Consider the following 15,659-nt stretch of genomic DNA (forward strand, 5'->3'; position numbering starts at 1 on the left):
CAATTAGTAAGGGCTGTGACAGCCCCAGCAAACGAGCACGAGGTTTGCACTGGGAGCCAGATGGATCTCTTCAATATATTTCTTATTGTCTGCTTGTGGTAATATGTTCAATTAAACTAAATCAGTACTACACAAGAACCTCTGAATTGCCTGGAAAAAAAAATTAATTGTCTGCTGCAAATTTAATGAAGCTTAACACTTGTGCTATGTTTACAAGTTTTATTTGTTGTGAGCAGTAAGTGCTTACAAGAGAAAAAGAAACTCTGAGCTGACTTCATTCAGGCAGCCCTGAGAGCAGCCCACTGGTGTTTGATTTTATTGCTGGATTTGGTTTCATTGTCATCTCTCTCTCTGCCATTCACTGGTTTTGTCCTTAGCAGCTGACTGGGATTTCTCTTACCCTAGGAAAAACCTGAGAGCTCTCTCTGTGCTGTTCATTCACAGTTCAATGTTTGGCCACAAATCTGTGACAGGACATGTCCCCAAAGGGGCCATGGCTGCTCACTCTGACCCTCAGCTTCATCATCATCATCCTCAGGGTGTCACTGACCCTTCCCTGCTCACAGCAGGTGTGGAATCACAGAACCCTGGGACAGCCTGAGCTGAAGGGACCCACAGGGATCACCCAGGGCAGCCCCTGCCCTGCACAGACACCCCAAATCCCACCCTGGGCAGGGGTTACCCCAAATCCCACCCTGGGCATCCCTGGGAGGGTTATCCCCAAATCCAGGGGCATCCCTGGGGGTGTTACCCCCAAATCCCACCCTGGGCAGGGGTTACCCCAAATCCCACCTGGGCATCCCTGGGCAGGGGTTACCCCCAAATCCAGGGGCATCCCTGGGGGTGTCACCCCCAAATCCCACCCTGGGCATCCCTGGGAGGGTTTTCCAAACCCTCGTGGAGCTCTGGGGCTGTGCCCATTCCTGGGCAGGGCCAGCACCCTCTGGGAATGAACCTTTCCCTGAAATCCTTCCTAAATCCCCTGACACAGCTCCAGCCCCTCCCTGGGTCCTGTCCCAGTCCCAGAGCAGGATCAGTTGTGTTGCACAAGCTCACATTCAGAAAATCAGAGGCCAAACTTGTCTCTGAGCAGCCCAGGGAGGGGAGGCTTTGGGGAAAGCTCAACAGCACAGGAGCCATTTGCTTCTCCTTGTGCCACTTCTGTCACCTCAGAATAATCACAACCTTTTGCTTCAGCTAGCTGTCAGAAAAACGGGGATGCTGACAGGATTCACAACAATTCCATCTTCCTTGGGGTGCTCTGGGGCTGCCCTGATTGTTCTGATGACCTCAGGTCCCCATCTGGGATGAAAATCAGACTTTACCTGCCCAAGGTGTAACCAACTGTGGGGGGATTCACCTGCCAGTGCTGAAACTCAACCTGAGCCCCTCACACCTGCACAGGGTGATGTGGGTCAGCAGCACCCAGCAACCTGGGCTGCCTGGCAGCTGCCATGAGCAGGGAAGTTGCATCAAAGTCTGAAATCCTCGATCAAACCTTGTGTTCCAGATGGAGAAGAGATCTTGCAGGCTGCAAGGACCCTGAGGGAGTGCAGGATTCCAGCAGCTCAGATTGCAGCAGCTCAGATTTCCCAGGCAGGGAAGAAGAATTTAAGAAGAAGAAGAAGGGAAGGAGATGCAGCAAAGTGCAGCTCAGCACTGAGGCTGCCAGGGTTGAGGGAGGGGCAGGCCCAGCTCTCTCATTTATAATCCTGCCTTCCACGCAGTGCTCTGGGTCATAATTTTACTTAAACCCAGCAAAAGAGCCTTAATTGTGTCCTGGAAATAATTGGTGTCAGTGGAAAGAGTCCAATTAGAGAGGAATATTTTCCTTTGCAATTTCACGGGCAAAGATTACGGCTTCCCTTGTCAGCTGTGGAAATCAAACCTTCGCTGCTGGTTGTGACTCAGAAGTCAAGAAAGGTTCCTCCTAACTTAGAAAAAAGTTTTATTTCTTAAACATGAGAATACATAACATGTTCTCATGAATAAATCAGAGCCTGCATAACTCCATGGCACTGTCTGAGCTTTTTTTGCCTGCAAATCCCTGATTTAGAGATTCTGGAGTAAAAGTTCATGCTCTAAATTGACTTTTCCGCCATGAAAATTTTTAAAAAAACATATTAGACCTGATAAGAAACATTCATTCATGGCTGAACTACGTATAAAAATTGTGTTCAGCAAATGCTAAACCAAAATTTAAGAATAAGGAAACTTTTGATAGTTTCAGAGTTGAGTCTTTATCTTGGTTTTGACACCAGCTGAACACAAACCTCGTGTGCTATCCAGGAAAATGACAGAAAGCCCAGAAAATACGGACAATAGTCTGAGATTATTCCTTCAAACTCTCTCCCTCTTTTTTAAATTATATTTTGTGCTTTCAACATCAGGTATCACTTAACCAGGTCCCTTTTTTAAAGCCTGAGGCATAACCAATGTGAATTTAGGATTATGTTGAACGATGAGGAGAGAAAAATAAAGAATTTGCATGACCTTAAACAGTGCAGGAAGAAGGCAGAGCTCAGTGACAGAGGGGCCACTTGTGCTGCAAAATGAGCAAAGCACTAAACCCAGATCATGGATGGGAGGGATGGAAAATAAAAATAAAAAATAAAAAATGCCTGCAGCAGCTTCCTGGGACAGCTTTTCCATGGGAGCAAAGGGGGAAAATCAGGGAGGGCTGGAGAGGGCTCCTGGGAATGGGGACAGTGCTGAAACAGGTCAGTAGATTTCAGTAATTTCAGCTGCTGTAATTTCCCCTTGGTTCATGTTACAAAAACCCCTCAGCATCTTAATGTGTGGTTTATTCCTCCTCTTGGGGAAAAAGTTAAAGCTCCACTCAAAGGAATTGATATCCCAGTTACTCCAAAGTCACTTCAAACTCAACAGAGCTGAGAACAGAAGGTAAAATTCACATTTACTGGAATTCACTGATTAAAAAACCCCAAAACCAAACCCCACGGACACGAGGCAAGCACGACACAAATTCCCAACAATGGATTTTCAATTCTGATCAATGATGATGGAACAGAGACAGCCATGGGTGGCCAGAGGGGACCATCACATCCCTCTGCCACTTTCTGCAGAAGGCAAGTGCTGTGTCCTAAAGGACTGCAACAAACACAGCAAGAATTCCAGGTTTAAAGGCAGCAACATCTGAAGTCTCTGAAAAGTTACTCGATAATGGGCCCAGAATTTACAGTATTTAATCAATTTTAACTGCAATGCAGCACTTCAGGGTTCACACAGAGGAATAGGCTGGCAATGAAAAATGTGCTATTTTATATGAAATAATTTGAATCACTGTGCTGGACAAAATCAAGACTATCAGTCTATTCAAGCGTGAGGAAAAAATAACCTCCTGACATTATCTTTGTGTTCTTTTCCTGCTGAACTGCTACAGATTCCAGCCAGCAAAAGTTCTCCTGCTTTTACTGCCTTGAGCCCTCCCATGACAGCCCAAACGAGAGGAGCTCACAGCAGCAGGAAAATGTGAAAGGTGCATCATAATTCAAGAGGCAAATAAAGCCATGGGAAGCTGCCCCTGCCAGGGATGCACCAACGGGACTGGAACTGCTGCAGTCCCCAAGGGGAGCAGGCAGGCACCAACCCAGCAAGCATCCAGAGATCAGCTTCAACTGAAATGTATTTAAATCTATGTCTTTATATATATATATATAACTTTTTAAATATATATCTATGTCTTTATATATATATATATTTATATATAAAATCTATGTCTTTAGATATATATTTATATTTACATATACAATTTATATACATATCTATGTATTATGTATTTATATTTACATATATATTTATATATTAAAACTGTATTCTGATATATATTTGTATTTACGTATAACGATTGTTTATATTTATAGACAAAAATGTGTATTTATATATTTAGATTTACATATGTATTTATATTTATGTGTTCTAACCACATTCAGATAATCTATATTTACATATAATAATTATTTATATTTACATATAGATCTATGTGTTTATATATAAATATAAATTCTATATTTATAATATTATATATTATATGATATATGACATATTATATTATATAATATATATATAATATTAAGTTTATAAATATAAATTATATTTACATATGCATTTATATTTGTGTATTATAACTGTATTCAGATAATTTATATTTACATATAATAATTATTTATATTTATATTTATATAGATCTATGCATTTATATATTTATATTTATTTTAATTTTTTAAATATTTATATATAAAAATATACGTCTTTAGATGGATTTCCAGCTGAGCCCACAGAAAACAGATGTTTGGGAATGGGTGCCAGCACCGGGACCAGGAGCTACTCACCTCCAGTCCCCAAAGCAAGAAGTTTTTTTTATTTTGCTGAAATAAAAGCCATTTATTTCAGCAAAATTAAAAAAAAATAAAATAAAAAAATTTAAAAAAATTAAAAATTAAAAATAAAAATGAAAAAGTGTCTGCTGGGAGCACATCCTGCATGCCAGGGACCCATGAGAGGAGCACACAGGGCTCAGCTGATCCCCTGATTTTTATAAACCCATCTGGGTTGGGATGGGGCTCCCTCCCAGCCCTGCTGCAGCTGGGACAGCACAGGAGCCTCTCCTGCTGCTCCCACATCCACTTTTTGCAGCCCTTTTTTGCTTTTCTTGCAGCCCTTCCCTGCTCCTCTGCCAGCCTGCTGATCCCTGCATTAAACACAAATGAACTCATATTGCACAGGCTCTGCCTGTTTACTCTGTTTGTCATTTAATCCCCCTGGTGCTCAGACAGCCTCTAATCTTTCTGTGTGTTGCAAGAATTGAACATTTAGCCTCAAGTACAGGAAAAATTGAGGGAACAAGATGGAAAATTAATATTTCTATAATACACGGAAACACACACCGTGTTTTACAGCGCTCTGAACACTGCCTGGGAAGGAGCTGCTTCTCCAGCCTTACAAACTCAATCCTGCTTTTTAATTTAAAGGTCAAACTGTACAAGCAAGTTTCTAAGATTTCAGGTCTTGGAGGGCAAGAGGTTCTCATTTAGCACCAGCCAACAGAACAAACCCAAAACACAGGAGCACTGGTTCAGAAAACCACTGGGGTTCACCCAGCCTGACAACAGAATGTTAATGCCCAGCCCTATGGGCACCTGTCAGGATTTGATATTTTTTAAACTGTCTACTCATGCATAAAATGAATATTTATTCATCCCTCTCTGGTTGTTTGCCAGGGAGTTATTTTAAGCTCCTTGCTTCTGGTGTAACATATTCCTCTCCCACTCCCATCCTTGCCTGCACTGTCTCTGACACTGTAGGCATCTCTCCCTGAGAAAGGAAATTAAAAAAATAAAAAAAAAAAGGATAGCCTGCAATATTAATGGAAGAACACAGGAAGGTTAGAAAAAATGTCTTGACCTTCACAGTGTTTTACTCAATGACATAAGAGGAGTTAGAAAAGAATGCAAGCATATCTTCAGGTCAAAGCCCACATCAGCTGTTAAATTAGTCTTTTTGTACACCACAAAATGAGTTAAAATAAGGAGTTCACTCATATTTCTGTCCAAATTCACACATGTTTTACTTAGGGCAGAGGAACTCAAGCATTTCACTCTATAATACAATATCTTACACAGTTCATTTGGAGTTCAGAATAGTTTCTGCTCTTTTATACTTTTTATGGGCCAGACTTCGAAATTGCATTTCTCAGTTTGCTGTTAATATCCCCATCTCAGGCTGGAGAGTTTATTCTGTGCTCTGTGCACATGTGTCACTGCCATTAATGCAAATGGAATGGAGTCAAAACAGAGCACTGAGGGGGAAAAAGCCCTCACTAATCCTTTATCACCTCAGTGGGAAGAAAAGTGATTTGTGGAGCACAGAAAGGCAGAAATCAGGTACAACAATGCTGAGTTTTCCTGGGAGCTGCAGGATATTCCTTGGGCACTGGGAGGGAGGATAAGCTACAAAACCATGGAATGACAGAAGCCAGTCACTGCTGCCTCCAACAATTGGCTTTTTTATGGTGGGAGAAGCGGTCCCTGAACTGCAGCTGCTGATTCTACCCCTGGGGTCTTGCAGCACTGGGGAGGGGGAATGGGGCTGGAACTCCACCCTGATGCTGTCCCTGGGGAACTGGGGAAGGGATTGGGGCTGGATTTACCATTTTTCTCCCCAGTTTTGCTCTGGGACTGACAGAGGTGATCACAGGCTGCCCAGGGAATGCCCCTGGATCCCTGGAAGTGCCCAAGGACAGGTTGGATGGGCTTGGAGCAGTCTGGGACAGTGGAAGGTGTCCCTGCCATGGCAGGGGGTGGGACAGGATGAAGGTCCCTTCCATAATTTTGGTAATGGATAAAGTCCTTTATGCTCATGTTCCCTGAGCAGCCCTTCCTGGCTGTTTGCTGCAGGTGCCTCTTAGGACAACCCAGGTGAGGAAAAAAGAGAATCAGCTCCTACAGAGACCTAACTCTGGTCCTCATTGTCTCTGTTCTTGTTTTCAGGGACCAACGTGGGCAAATGCCTCACAAGGGACTCAAAACAACCCCAAACTTGAAGAATTGTTGGGGTCCATGTGCTTCCCTACAAGGCTCAGAAAATCCCAGACTGGTTGGGGTTAGAAGGCACCTCTGGATATGTTCCAGCTATAAAAAACATGGATTAAAACTCACATTGAAACATTTAAAGCATTATCTGAGTACCACAGACACAGCTGACAAGGACAGCCTCTGACTATGATCCATCACTGCAAATGTGTGGGAGAATTAAAACTGACAGCATTAGAGCTCTTTGATTGATTTATCACTTTGTAATCAATGTTTCTTGATTTGCTATCCAATATAGATTTTTCCCCAAAGAAGAAGGAGATAGAGGGTAAGGGTAATAATCTTTATGTTCATGGCCTATAATAATTAATCAGACACTGGACTACTCATCAGCAGGGCAAGAATTAATTCAACACATTTGTCAGCTCCTCTCATTGTTTACCAAATTATTCCTTTAAATAACTTTGTCAGATTATTCCTTTAAATATCTTGGTCAAACCACAGCTTTTCCTTTTGCAAACAACATTTGACAGAACACGAATAAACGAAGAACACGAATAAACACCCGGCATTGCTGAAACGCTGACATTCGGCCCTGGAGGAGGAATCATGAAACCAAAGAGGATTTTGTGCCCCAGAAAGCCCCAGTAGGAGTGGTTTCAGTCACCTTTGACCACCAGGCTGCCCGTGCTGCTGGCTGTCCCAAAGTGGTTGGTGGCTGTGCAGGTGTAGCTCCCCGCGTCCGCTTTGGTGACGTTGACGATGCGCAGGCTCCCGTCATCCAGGACTGTGATTCTGCAAAGACACCACGCACACAAGCTTTATTAGATTTAGATTCCCCCTTTTTTTTTTTTTCTCCAAGCCTCCACAAACCCAAAGCTTCAGCCTGTGTTTGTTTTGGTTAAGGTTGGTTTAAAAGGTACAAAATGCAAGTGGAGATCTGTACATTTCAGTGGGTCTCAAACCAAAGGCACCACTCAGGCTCCACGTTCTGCAGCAAGGAAAATCCCTGAGTATTTCTTTCCAAACTGCTTATTTTTGTTTTATTTATTAATTGCTTCACTGGAATTCCCTTTATAATCAGATTTTAGGGGTATAATAGTATCATATGTGGCAAATAATAGCATAATACCAGTAGTGAGAAAAAAACCAAAATAAGCAAATGTCCTTCACAAATAAAAATTTAAAATTAAAAAAAAAAGATAATAATAAAAAAAAAAAGGACGGGAAGGGAGCAGTGGAGGGAGGTTTCTCCCATCTCCAGCCCTCCCTGGGCACAGATCAGAGCTGCTGATGCTGCATCAACCCCACTCTGGCCCCAGCAGGGCTGGGCAGCACCAGCAGCTCCCCAGGAATGATCTCCTGCTCTTCTCAATTCCAGTCCCTCAGGAACAACGGGGCCTTTCTGAAAGCTCAAGGTGCCCTTGGCAGGCATTACAATTCCAATCAATGCAAAGCAGGACAAGCTCAGCACTGTGCTCCAGCACTGCCCCACCAGGCCCTGCCCTCCTTCCCTCCCTCCACACTTCTGCCACCCCAGGAAACCCAGAAAAAGTGGAGTTTTGGATTATTTCTGTACAGTTGAGGTTTTATTTTTGGTTATTTGTGCTTTATTTCCAGCCATATGGCTGCAAGCTATTTACTGGCTAATCTCTTCCATGGATCATTTTAATTGTGTCTGTTGATGAGGCTGGATTTAATTTCAAATTCTAATGCCTTTTCTGTATCTGTCTTTCTCCTGCCATTGCTTTCCTTCTCACTTGTCCTTATCCCCATTGTCAGGCTGGTTTTGAGGTGGTGAGGACTGGAAAGCCCTGGGGACCCTTTGGATCAGGACAATCCAGCTCTGGCACATCTCAGGCTGTGCTTCTCTATTTCCTTCCCTTCCTAAGCTGAGACTGCGCTCCCAGGCTTTGCCCTGAGCCCACAGACATCCTTTAACCCCAGGCAGGTTTGCAAAGAGCTCAGGAGGGACCTGAGTTCTCCAAACCCCTTCTCCAGAGAGCCCCAGGGATGCTGAATTCCCATCTGGTCTCTCGGCACCTCCCTCCACACTCCTGGAAAGGAGCAGCATTAAAAGTGACAGATAACTGTACAAGTTAACTGATTTTTTCCAAATAAATCAGACCATTAAAACCTCTCTGTGACTCATTGATTAGGAGGCCTTATGGTTATGTGGCTCTTTTTGCTGAAGCTGCTTTTTTACAGGGAATGTTTTGTCCTCTAATCTGAATCCAATGTGCTAAAAGTTAACAAATAATTATTTGAACACTAGGAAATTTGTTACAGTTAGTTGAGAAGGGAGGGAGGCCTCTCACTGATGTTGCTAATTCCCAAATTTTCTTTGCAGACCTATCTGCATTAAATGAGTTGAGAGGCTCATTTCAGGCCACTGAGTTCTCAAACTGCTAATTGGCACAAAAGCAAACAACCCTTCAGCCACAGCTTGCAGCAGTTTGGGTGAAAAAGTTCTACCAAGACACAAAGTTCCAAGTGACTGAAGCACTGCTCAGTGTGCTGTCTGCTCTGAAATGCACCCTCAAAATGTTTGCTAACCAGGGAAGGCATAAAAACAAACCACATCTCCCATAAACACACACATCAAACAAAGTGCTGAGTGTGCGCCTCTTTAAACCACTACAAACTCAGCAAAGGAGCTACTGACTTGCTATTAAATGTTCTGTTCTCTACTAACAGCAGTGGTAACAATTAATAAAAATATAAATCTCTTCTTGCACAGGTTAATGAACTGTTCTGCTGCTAATGTCACTGCTAATCAGAGAAAAATCAAATAATAAAATATCCATTTGGGAAAAAAAGAAAAAAGACAATTTAAGGTAGTTTAGCATCCATATTGGAAGAAAGGTTGTCTATTTTAAACACAGCATTTGTAAGAGAGAATCTGGGGGTCTGTGCTGTCAGCTGGAGATTTCAGGTCCACAGGGAGCAAAGACAGGTCTGGAATGAGGAGATAAAAGCATTGCTTGTTTCCTGAACTGCTGCACTGGGTTCCACTGCAGCAAGAGCTGCCTGTGTCAGTGTTTGGATCCAAACTCTTCTGGGGACAAAGGACCTTTGGAAATCTGCAAACAAAATCCCTCCCCAGCCACTTCCATCCTGCAGCAAATGGGAGAAATCCCTGAAGACTTTGCACACCCCGGAGGAGCTGAGAGGCCCAGGGCCCCCAGAGCAGCTCCTGTGACAGGGACAGGCACAGGGGGACAGGGGATGGCTGCAGTGCCAGAGGGCAGGGCTGGCTGGGACACCCATGCCAGGGGGACCACAGCTGGCTCAGCACAGCCCCGAGTGTGCAGGAGCAGCTGGAGATGGATGGGAGAGCTCATGATGTCCTTGTGGCTGTTTATCACCCGTTAAATAATGCTTGCCATGCAGTGGGGGTCACTGAAATGATCTCATGGATGTGGTACTGGCAGTTAGGCAGAGCTGGAGAGTGTCAGAGGAAGAGCAGGGCAGAATCCCTGGGCTCTGAGCTGTTGGTGCTTTTCCCAGCTCATGATCCCCTGCCAGGTGTGTTACCTACACCCAGGATGGAGCAGGGCAGGTGGGATTCATGGAGCCCACTCCCAGGAGTAGATAAATATTCCTCAGGCAGTAACATGTGCATTTAGAGACAGAAATTGTCCTGGTGAGCCCAGGAAGAGTTTTATCACTGATTTTGTGAAAATGAGATCAAGCCCTTACTTGGCATAGAAAGGAAAGAAGAAATCAGGAAATCTGCCCAAGTCCCAGAGCTCATCACACACCTGAGTGTCAGTCAGCACCTCCATGGAAATCTCAACCTCTGGAGGCTTGGCTGCATCACCTGCCTCTCCCAAAACGTGCCTGCTGCTCAGCTTGGCCTCCTGCTCTGACAGAACATTCCCTTAAAACCCCAGCATCTGCCAGAACATCCTGCTCTGGGGTTTAACTGAGAAATGCTCTGTGGCTCCAGGAGCAAACAGGTCCTGGAGGACATGAATTCCATTCACATCCACATGCTTCCACCCTGCAGAGCCAGGGGGGCTGGAGCTCACCTGACCTTGCAGGGGGAAGCCCTTGAAGGGTGAGGAGCAGGGCCAGGCCTGACCTTCCCAGCAGGAATGGTTCCCAATCCCAGCAGGAATGGTTCCCAATCCCACCTGACCTTCCCAGCAGGAATGATGATTCCCAATCCCAGCAGGAATGGTTCCCAATCCCTCCTGACCTTCCCAATCCCACCTGACCTTCCCAGCAGGAATGGTTCCCAATCCCAGCAGGAATGGTTCCCAATCCCAGCAGGAATGGTTCCCAATCCCACCTGACCTTCCCAGCAGGAATGATGATTCCCAATCCCAGCAGGAATGGTTCCCAATCCCTCCTGACTTTCCCAGCAGGAATGATTCCCAATCCCAGCAGGAATGGTTCCCAGTCCCTCCTGACTTTCCCAGCAGGAATGGTTCCCAATCCCACCTGACCTTCCCAGCAGGAATGATTCCCAATCCCAGCAGGAATGGTTCCCAATCCCACCTGACCTTCCCAGCAGGAATGATTCCCAATCCCAGCAGGAATGGTTCCCAATCCCAGCAGGAATGGTTCCCAATCCCTCCTGACCTTGCCCCCAGGAATGGTTCCCGGTCCCACAGCCCTGCTCAGCCAGGTGGCACGGCAGGGATCCCTCAGCGCATTCCTCACAGCTTGCCCTCTATTTTTCTGTTCAGCAGGTGGAAACATGTGGATATGAATGGAACATGAATGGAATATGAATGGAACATGAATGGAGTACAAATGCAGAGCATGTGGCAGCCTGGGTGTTCCTCCCCTTCCCGAGGGACCCAGCTCAGCCCCAGCACTGCAATCACAGCTCTGTGCTCCTTCACAGCAAAAGTGCTCAGAATTACAAAGTGACTTTTTTCTTTTTCTTTTTTTTTCCCCTCTCAAATGGTTTCATTAGCACTGCTGCAATGGAGTAAGGTATTTTGTTTTCTTATCTAATCATTTTAGCATTTTAATTTATGAAATACAAGCATAACTACCCTTGCTTTCACTCCTGATTAAACACACGCAGCTGAAATATTTCATGCTTAGCCAAGTGAGTATTTTAAATAATTTTTTCCCCCACTAAACAATGCTCAGGATGTCCCATCCTTTTTCTATTACAGGGAGAAAAGATGTCTTAGAGCAAGCATTTAAATGAATGTCAGCTGGAAGAAACACACACTGAGTGCAATTTGAGATAAAACTACCATTGATCCCTTCATGTACAGCCTTTGTGCCAGTGGTGACGTGGCTATTGAAAAGAGACACTGGTGCCAGAGTTCTTCTAAGAGATAATCCGTCTTCTGAGAGAGGATTTGGGTTAAATGTACCTGTGAAAAACAGTGTATTTCAGCTGACATGATGAATGGCCTATTGTATGCCGTGGCTGGGCTGGGGGCTGCAAGCAGAGAAGAAAGCAGAGGCATCAGGCAGCCCTGACTGCAGTCTCAGCAGTGTATTTGTTCCCTCTTTTCCCAGAGTTCCTTGGCAGGGATATCTGGAGCAATTTTTAGCCTAACAGCAACTTTGCTTCATGCCACAACTCCAGGCAATTGCATTATTTATCAAATTATTTCTATTTCTATCAGACATCTTTGTAGCTGTTTATCACCTTTAAAATAATGCTTGCCATGCAGTGGGGGTTATTAAAATGATCTCATGGCTGTGGTACTGGCCATTAGGCTATTTTGGGTAAGCAGTGAAGTTTATAAATCCTCCCAGGTTTTATTGCTCAGAGCACCCAAAACCAGGGACACAGCTCACGAGTGCCTGCTCATCCCTTGGAGAATGGGCTGGTTCAGGGCACAGCCCACAGGTAATAAATAACTCCTGTGGCCCTGGGATGCTGTCCCCAGGTGTGACAGGGGATGTTGTGCCCTTTGTGCTGCATACATAACTCACAGCCAGGTCAGAGCTTTCTGTTCCCTTCATCTCCATTAAAATACCTGAGGTCCCAGCCAGGCTCCTGGGGTCCCAATTCTGATTGTGCACAGGGGAAAAGCCCTGACCCTAAACCCCACCCAGCCCCTGCCATGCCACAGGAGCACTCTAGGCTCTCTCTGCTCTCTCAATGGGCTTTGCTTCCTGCTATGGGTTTCATTTTTTCTGCTCTAAGTCAGTGAGCACAGAAAACCTGATTTTGCCCAGTAAATCCCATTGGAACGTGAATGACTCGTGCCCTGTGGAGGCATCACCTAAGGAGACTCCAGAAAAACCTTTCTCCCACCCTAAAATCACTTCTTTTCACAACATTTTTGCCTCCTCAGCATCACATCCTGCAGCACAATCTGCTTTCTCACCATTCACCAACACCCTCAGCATCCCCCTAAATTTCCCCCCAGACCCTCAGCATCCCCCTGAATTTCAAGGCAGGCAGGGCTTTCCAGGCTGGGCTTCATCCTCTCCTGTCACTCCAGATGTTTCTGAATGGGGGGACAAAGGGACACCACCACCACCACCAGGGTGGGACATCAGCACAGCCTGAGGGCTCACAGCACCAACCTGGGCAAGGAGGGCACGAGCTGGGTCTGCTCCACAGCTGTCAGTAAATCCTAGGGGAAGGCAGGGTGATCCCTGTGCTGGAGTTTTCCATTTGATTTCCATCCAAACTCCCAATGATTTGAGATGATTTCCATCTCAGCCTCCTACACACCTGCACCTTCCTGCCCTGCTGGCTGTGCCTCACCCAGAGCTGCTGCAGGGTTTATTTGTCTGTGAGGACCTGTCTTTTCATGGTTCACAGAGGAGCCTGAGATAATTTAGAGCCTCTGTCCAAGCCCATTTAATTTAGTGCACGTCTCTCTCTCAGTGAAGGCAGCAGTAGATAACTCCTGCCTTATCCATGACAACTGACAGGCCTCTTAACAGCAACCTCCTATAATTAATTTTCAGGTAAGAACGATATTTGCTCTAAATAAACTGAGGGAAAATCCTGTTGCATTGAGTTCAGTAGAACATCTCCCACTTCCCAATGTGGGAAGCCATTCCCCCTTGTCCTGGCACTGTCTGTCCATGGAAAAAGTCACTCTCCCTCTTTTAGTACTGACTTATCATAAGAACCTGTAAATAATATTCTAAATAGAAAGAAAAAAGAACATCTTTTGCTCAGATAGCTAGTTTTGATATTATAGTAGTGCCCCTTTGGAAACATCCAACAGCACACTGCCACTGAATTCAGCATCAGCTTAAACCAGCCATGGATCTGGCATCCCACATTTGCCCACAATTTTCTTTTCCCACCAATTGTGTATCTGCAGTGACAGAGCAGTCCAAAGCAATAATGCTGCATCCAGCCATTATTAATATCTATAAACACAAAAGCTGTGGTTTGTCATCATCTTCCCTTCGGTCTGTACGTTTTTAAGACAAGTCTGGAGTGACAGAACCTCATCCTGATGGAGCAGGGAGGCAGCAGGAAAGGAAAGGAGCATTTACAGCTATTAGAGACTTCATGTAGATTGTTCAGAGATGCCTGGAGTAATAATTCACATACAAAAATATCCCCAGGTTATCTAAGAAGAACAGTTCTCTGGAAAATATCTTTCTTTAGGGATGCTGATAACAGGAGGAAACAAATGAAAACCAAACACAAGAACTGTGAGGGACCCTGAAGGAGCGAGGGGGCTGTGGAGAATTTCAAATAAAAGAAACCTTTTTGCCTTCTCTCTCCAAGCACTCTTTTTTTTACTACACACAAAATTAAAATAAATACAGTCAGAAAGCCCGTGCCATCAAAACAAATATTTGAGCAAGCAGATTTGAGTAGAGCAAAGCTTTGTTTTTACAACAGCTTTCATTCCCGAGATGCGAGGCAGCGACAATTTTATACGGGAAGACTCTGCAAGTCCAGAAGGGTCTGATGGTGCAAAGAGCCAATTTTCCATTGATTTTGGTGGGAAATGCAGACCATCCCCCAGGGATATGGCCCTTTTGGCACAGCCCCTCCAGCTGGCAGATTATTTTACAGACAAAGCTGACTGATAAACCATGAGCGCTGCGATGGCACCGCGAGGGACAGGCGTGCTCCGCTCTCCAAACAAAAGGCTCAGGACCTGGACCAGCTCTTCTGGTGGCAGTGGAGGGGCAAAACACCCTGAAAAGCACTTCATGAAAAGCTGGGCCCTCCCTTTCTGCACAATTAGCCAGCAGAGACACAGCTCTCCACACGCGTCCTCCTGCGCTCGCAAGCGAGGAAAATCCCGTCCGGGCAGCAGCAAAGCCACTCCTGCTTTCACTCCATCTAATGCTCACTGAAATATCTGCTGTGCTCATTCTTCCAGGGCACTGGCTATAGCCCAAGGCATGGGAATTAAATGGTTTCTAGTCCACAGAGAGGGACATTGGAAATCCAAGGAATGGTGTTTGGAGTGCGCATCCAGCCACCCACGCCAACAGCGCCTTCCTGAAAAGGACAAGCCACCACCCTCCACCTACAGCCACCACTGTGGAGGTTTGTAGAGCATGACAATCAAAGGGAGCTCATAAAAATTATTCTCTTATGAGAAAAAAAAACATCCATGCAAGATTTTCAGTGCCTCAGCTGCTGACACAAAGCGTTTCTGGGAGCGTTCGTGAGATGGGAGCAGAGGCAGCAAATGCATTCTCAGCTTATTTGTTCCAGCTGATACCACCCGAATTCAAGCCCAAAGGCACAGCCTTTCAAAGATAACACATCCTCCCCTCTGGTTCCAACAAAAAAATGCCCAAAGTACAAAGGGAAATTATGCACTTGGCTTATAATGGACATTAACAGGTTTGTGAGATCCCAGGACACATCTAAATCACTTCAAAATGATGCTTGAATAGCCATCAAAAATATCACCAAGTCTGAAATGTTCATTAGGAATCCTTCTTCCCCTTTAGACATGTAATGATTTCCTTGGATTATAAAAGTGCATCTCACAGTATGGCCCTAACTGTAAAATCATTGCCAGCTTGCTCTTCACCATAAAAACACCCACGAGAAGAAACATCTGATAATAATTTTTTTCCTTGAAAATGCTACAGACATACTAAAATCATTATCAGCTGGAGGACAAGCAGGAAGCTGCACATCAGCTCCAAAGTGCATTCAGGAGGCTGATGCCAGGATTT

The 15,659-nt window shown here is 44.9% G+C and overlaps 1 protein-coding gene across 3 annotated transcripts in view; it reads right to left on the bottom strand.

Annotated features, from left to right (window-relative positions):
* The window catches only part of LOC135453067 (contactin-4), a 267,949-nt gene that overhangs the window by 26,773 nt on the left and 225,517 nt on the right, over positions 1-15,659 (bottom strand). For all 3 annotated transcript variants that reach the window (XM_064723696.1, XM_064723694.1, XM_064723695.1), the window contains exon 13: positions 7,219-7,346. In XM_064723696.1, coding sequence (XP_064579766.1) covers positions 7,219-7,346 — 128 coding nt within the window. The remainder of the gene's footprint in view (positions 1-7,218; positions 7,347-15,659) is intronic.

This window comes from Zonotrichia leucophrys, chromosome 12 (genome assembly GCF_028769735.1).
Source record: "Zonotrichia leucophrys gambelii isolate GWCS_2022_RI chromosome 12, RI_Zleu_2.0, whole genome shotgun sequence".
Lineage (NCBI taxonomy): Eukaryota > Metazoa > Chordata > Aves > Passeriformes > Passerellidae > Zonotrichia > Zonotrichia leucophrys.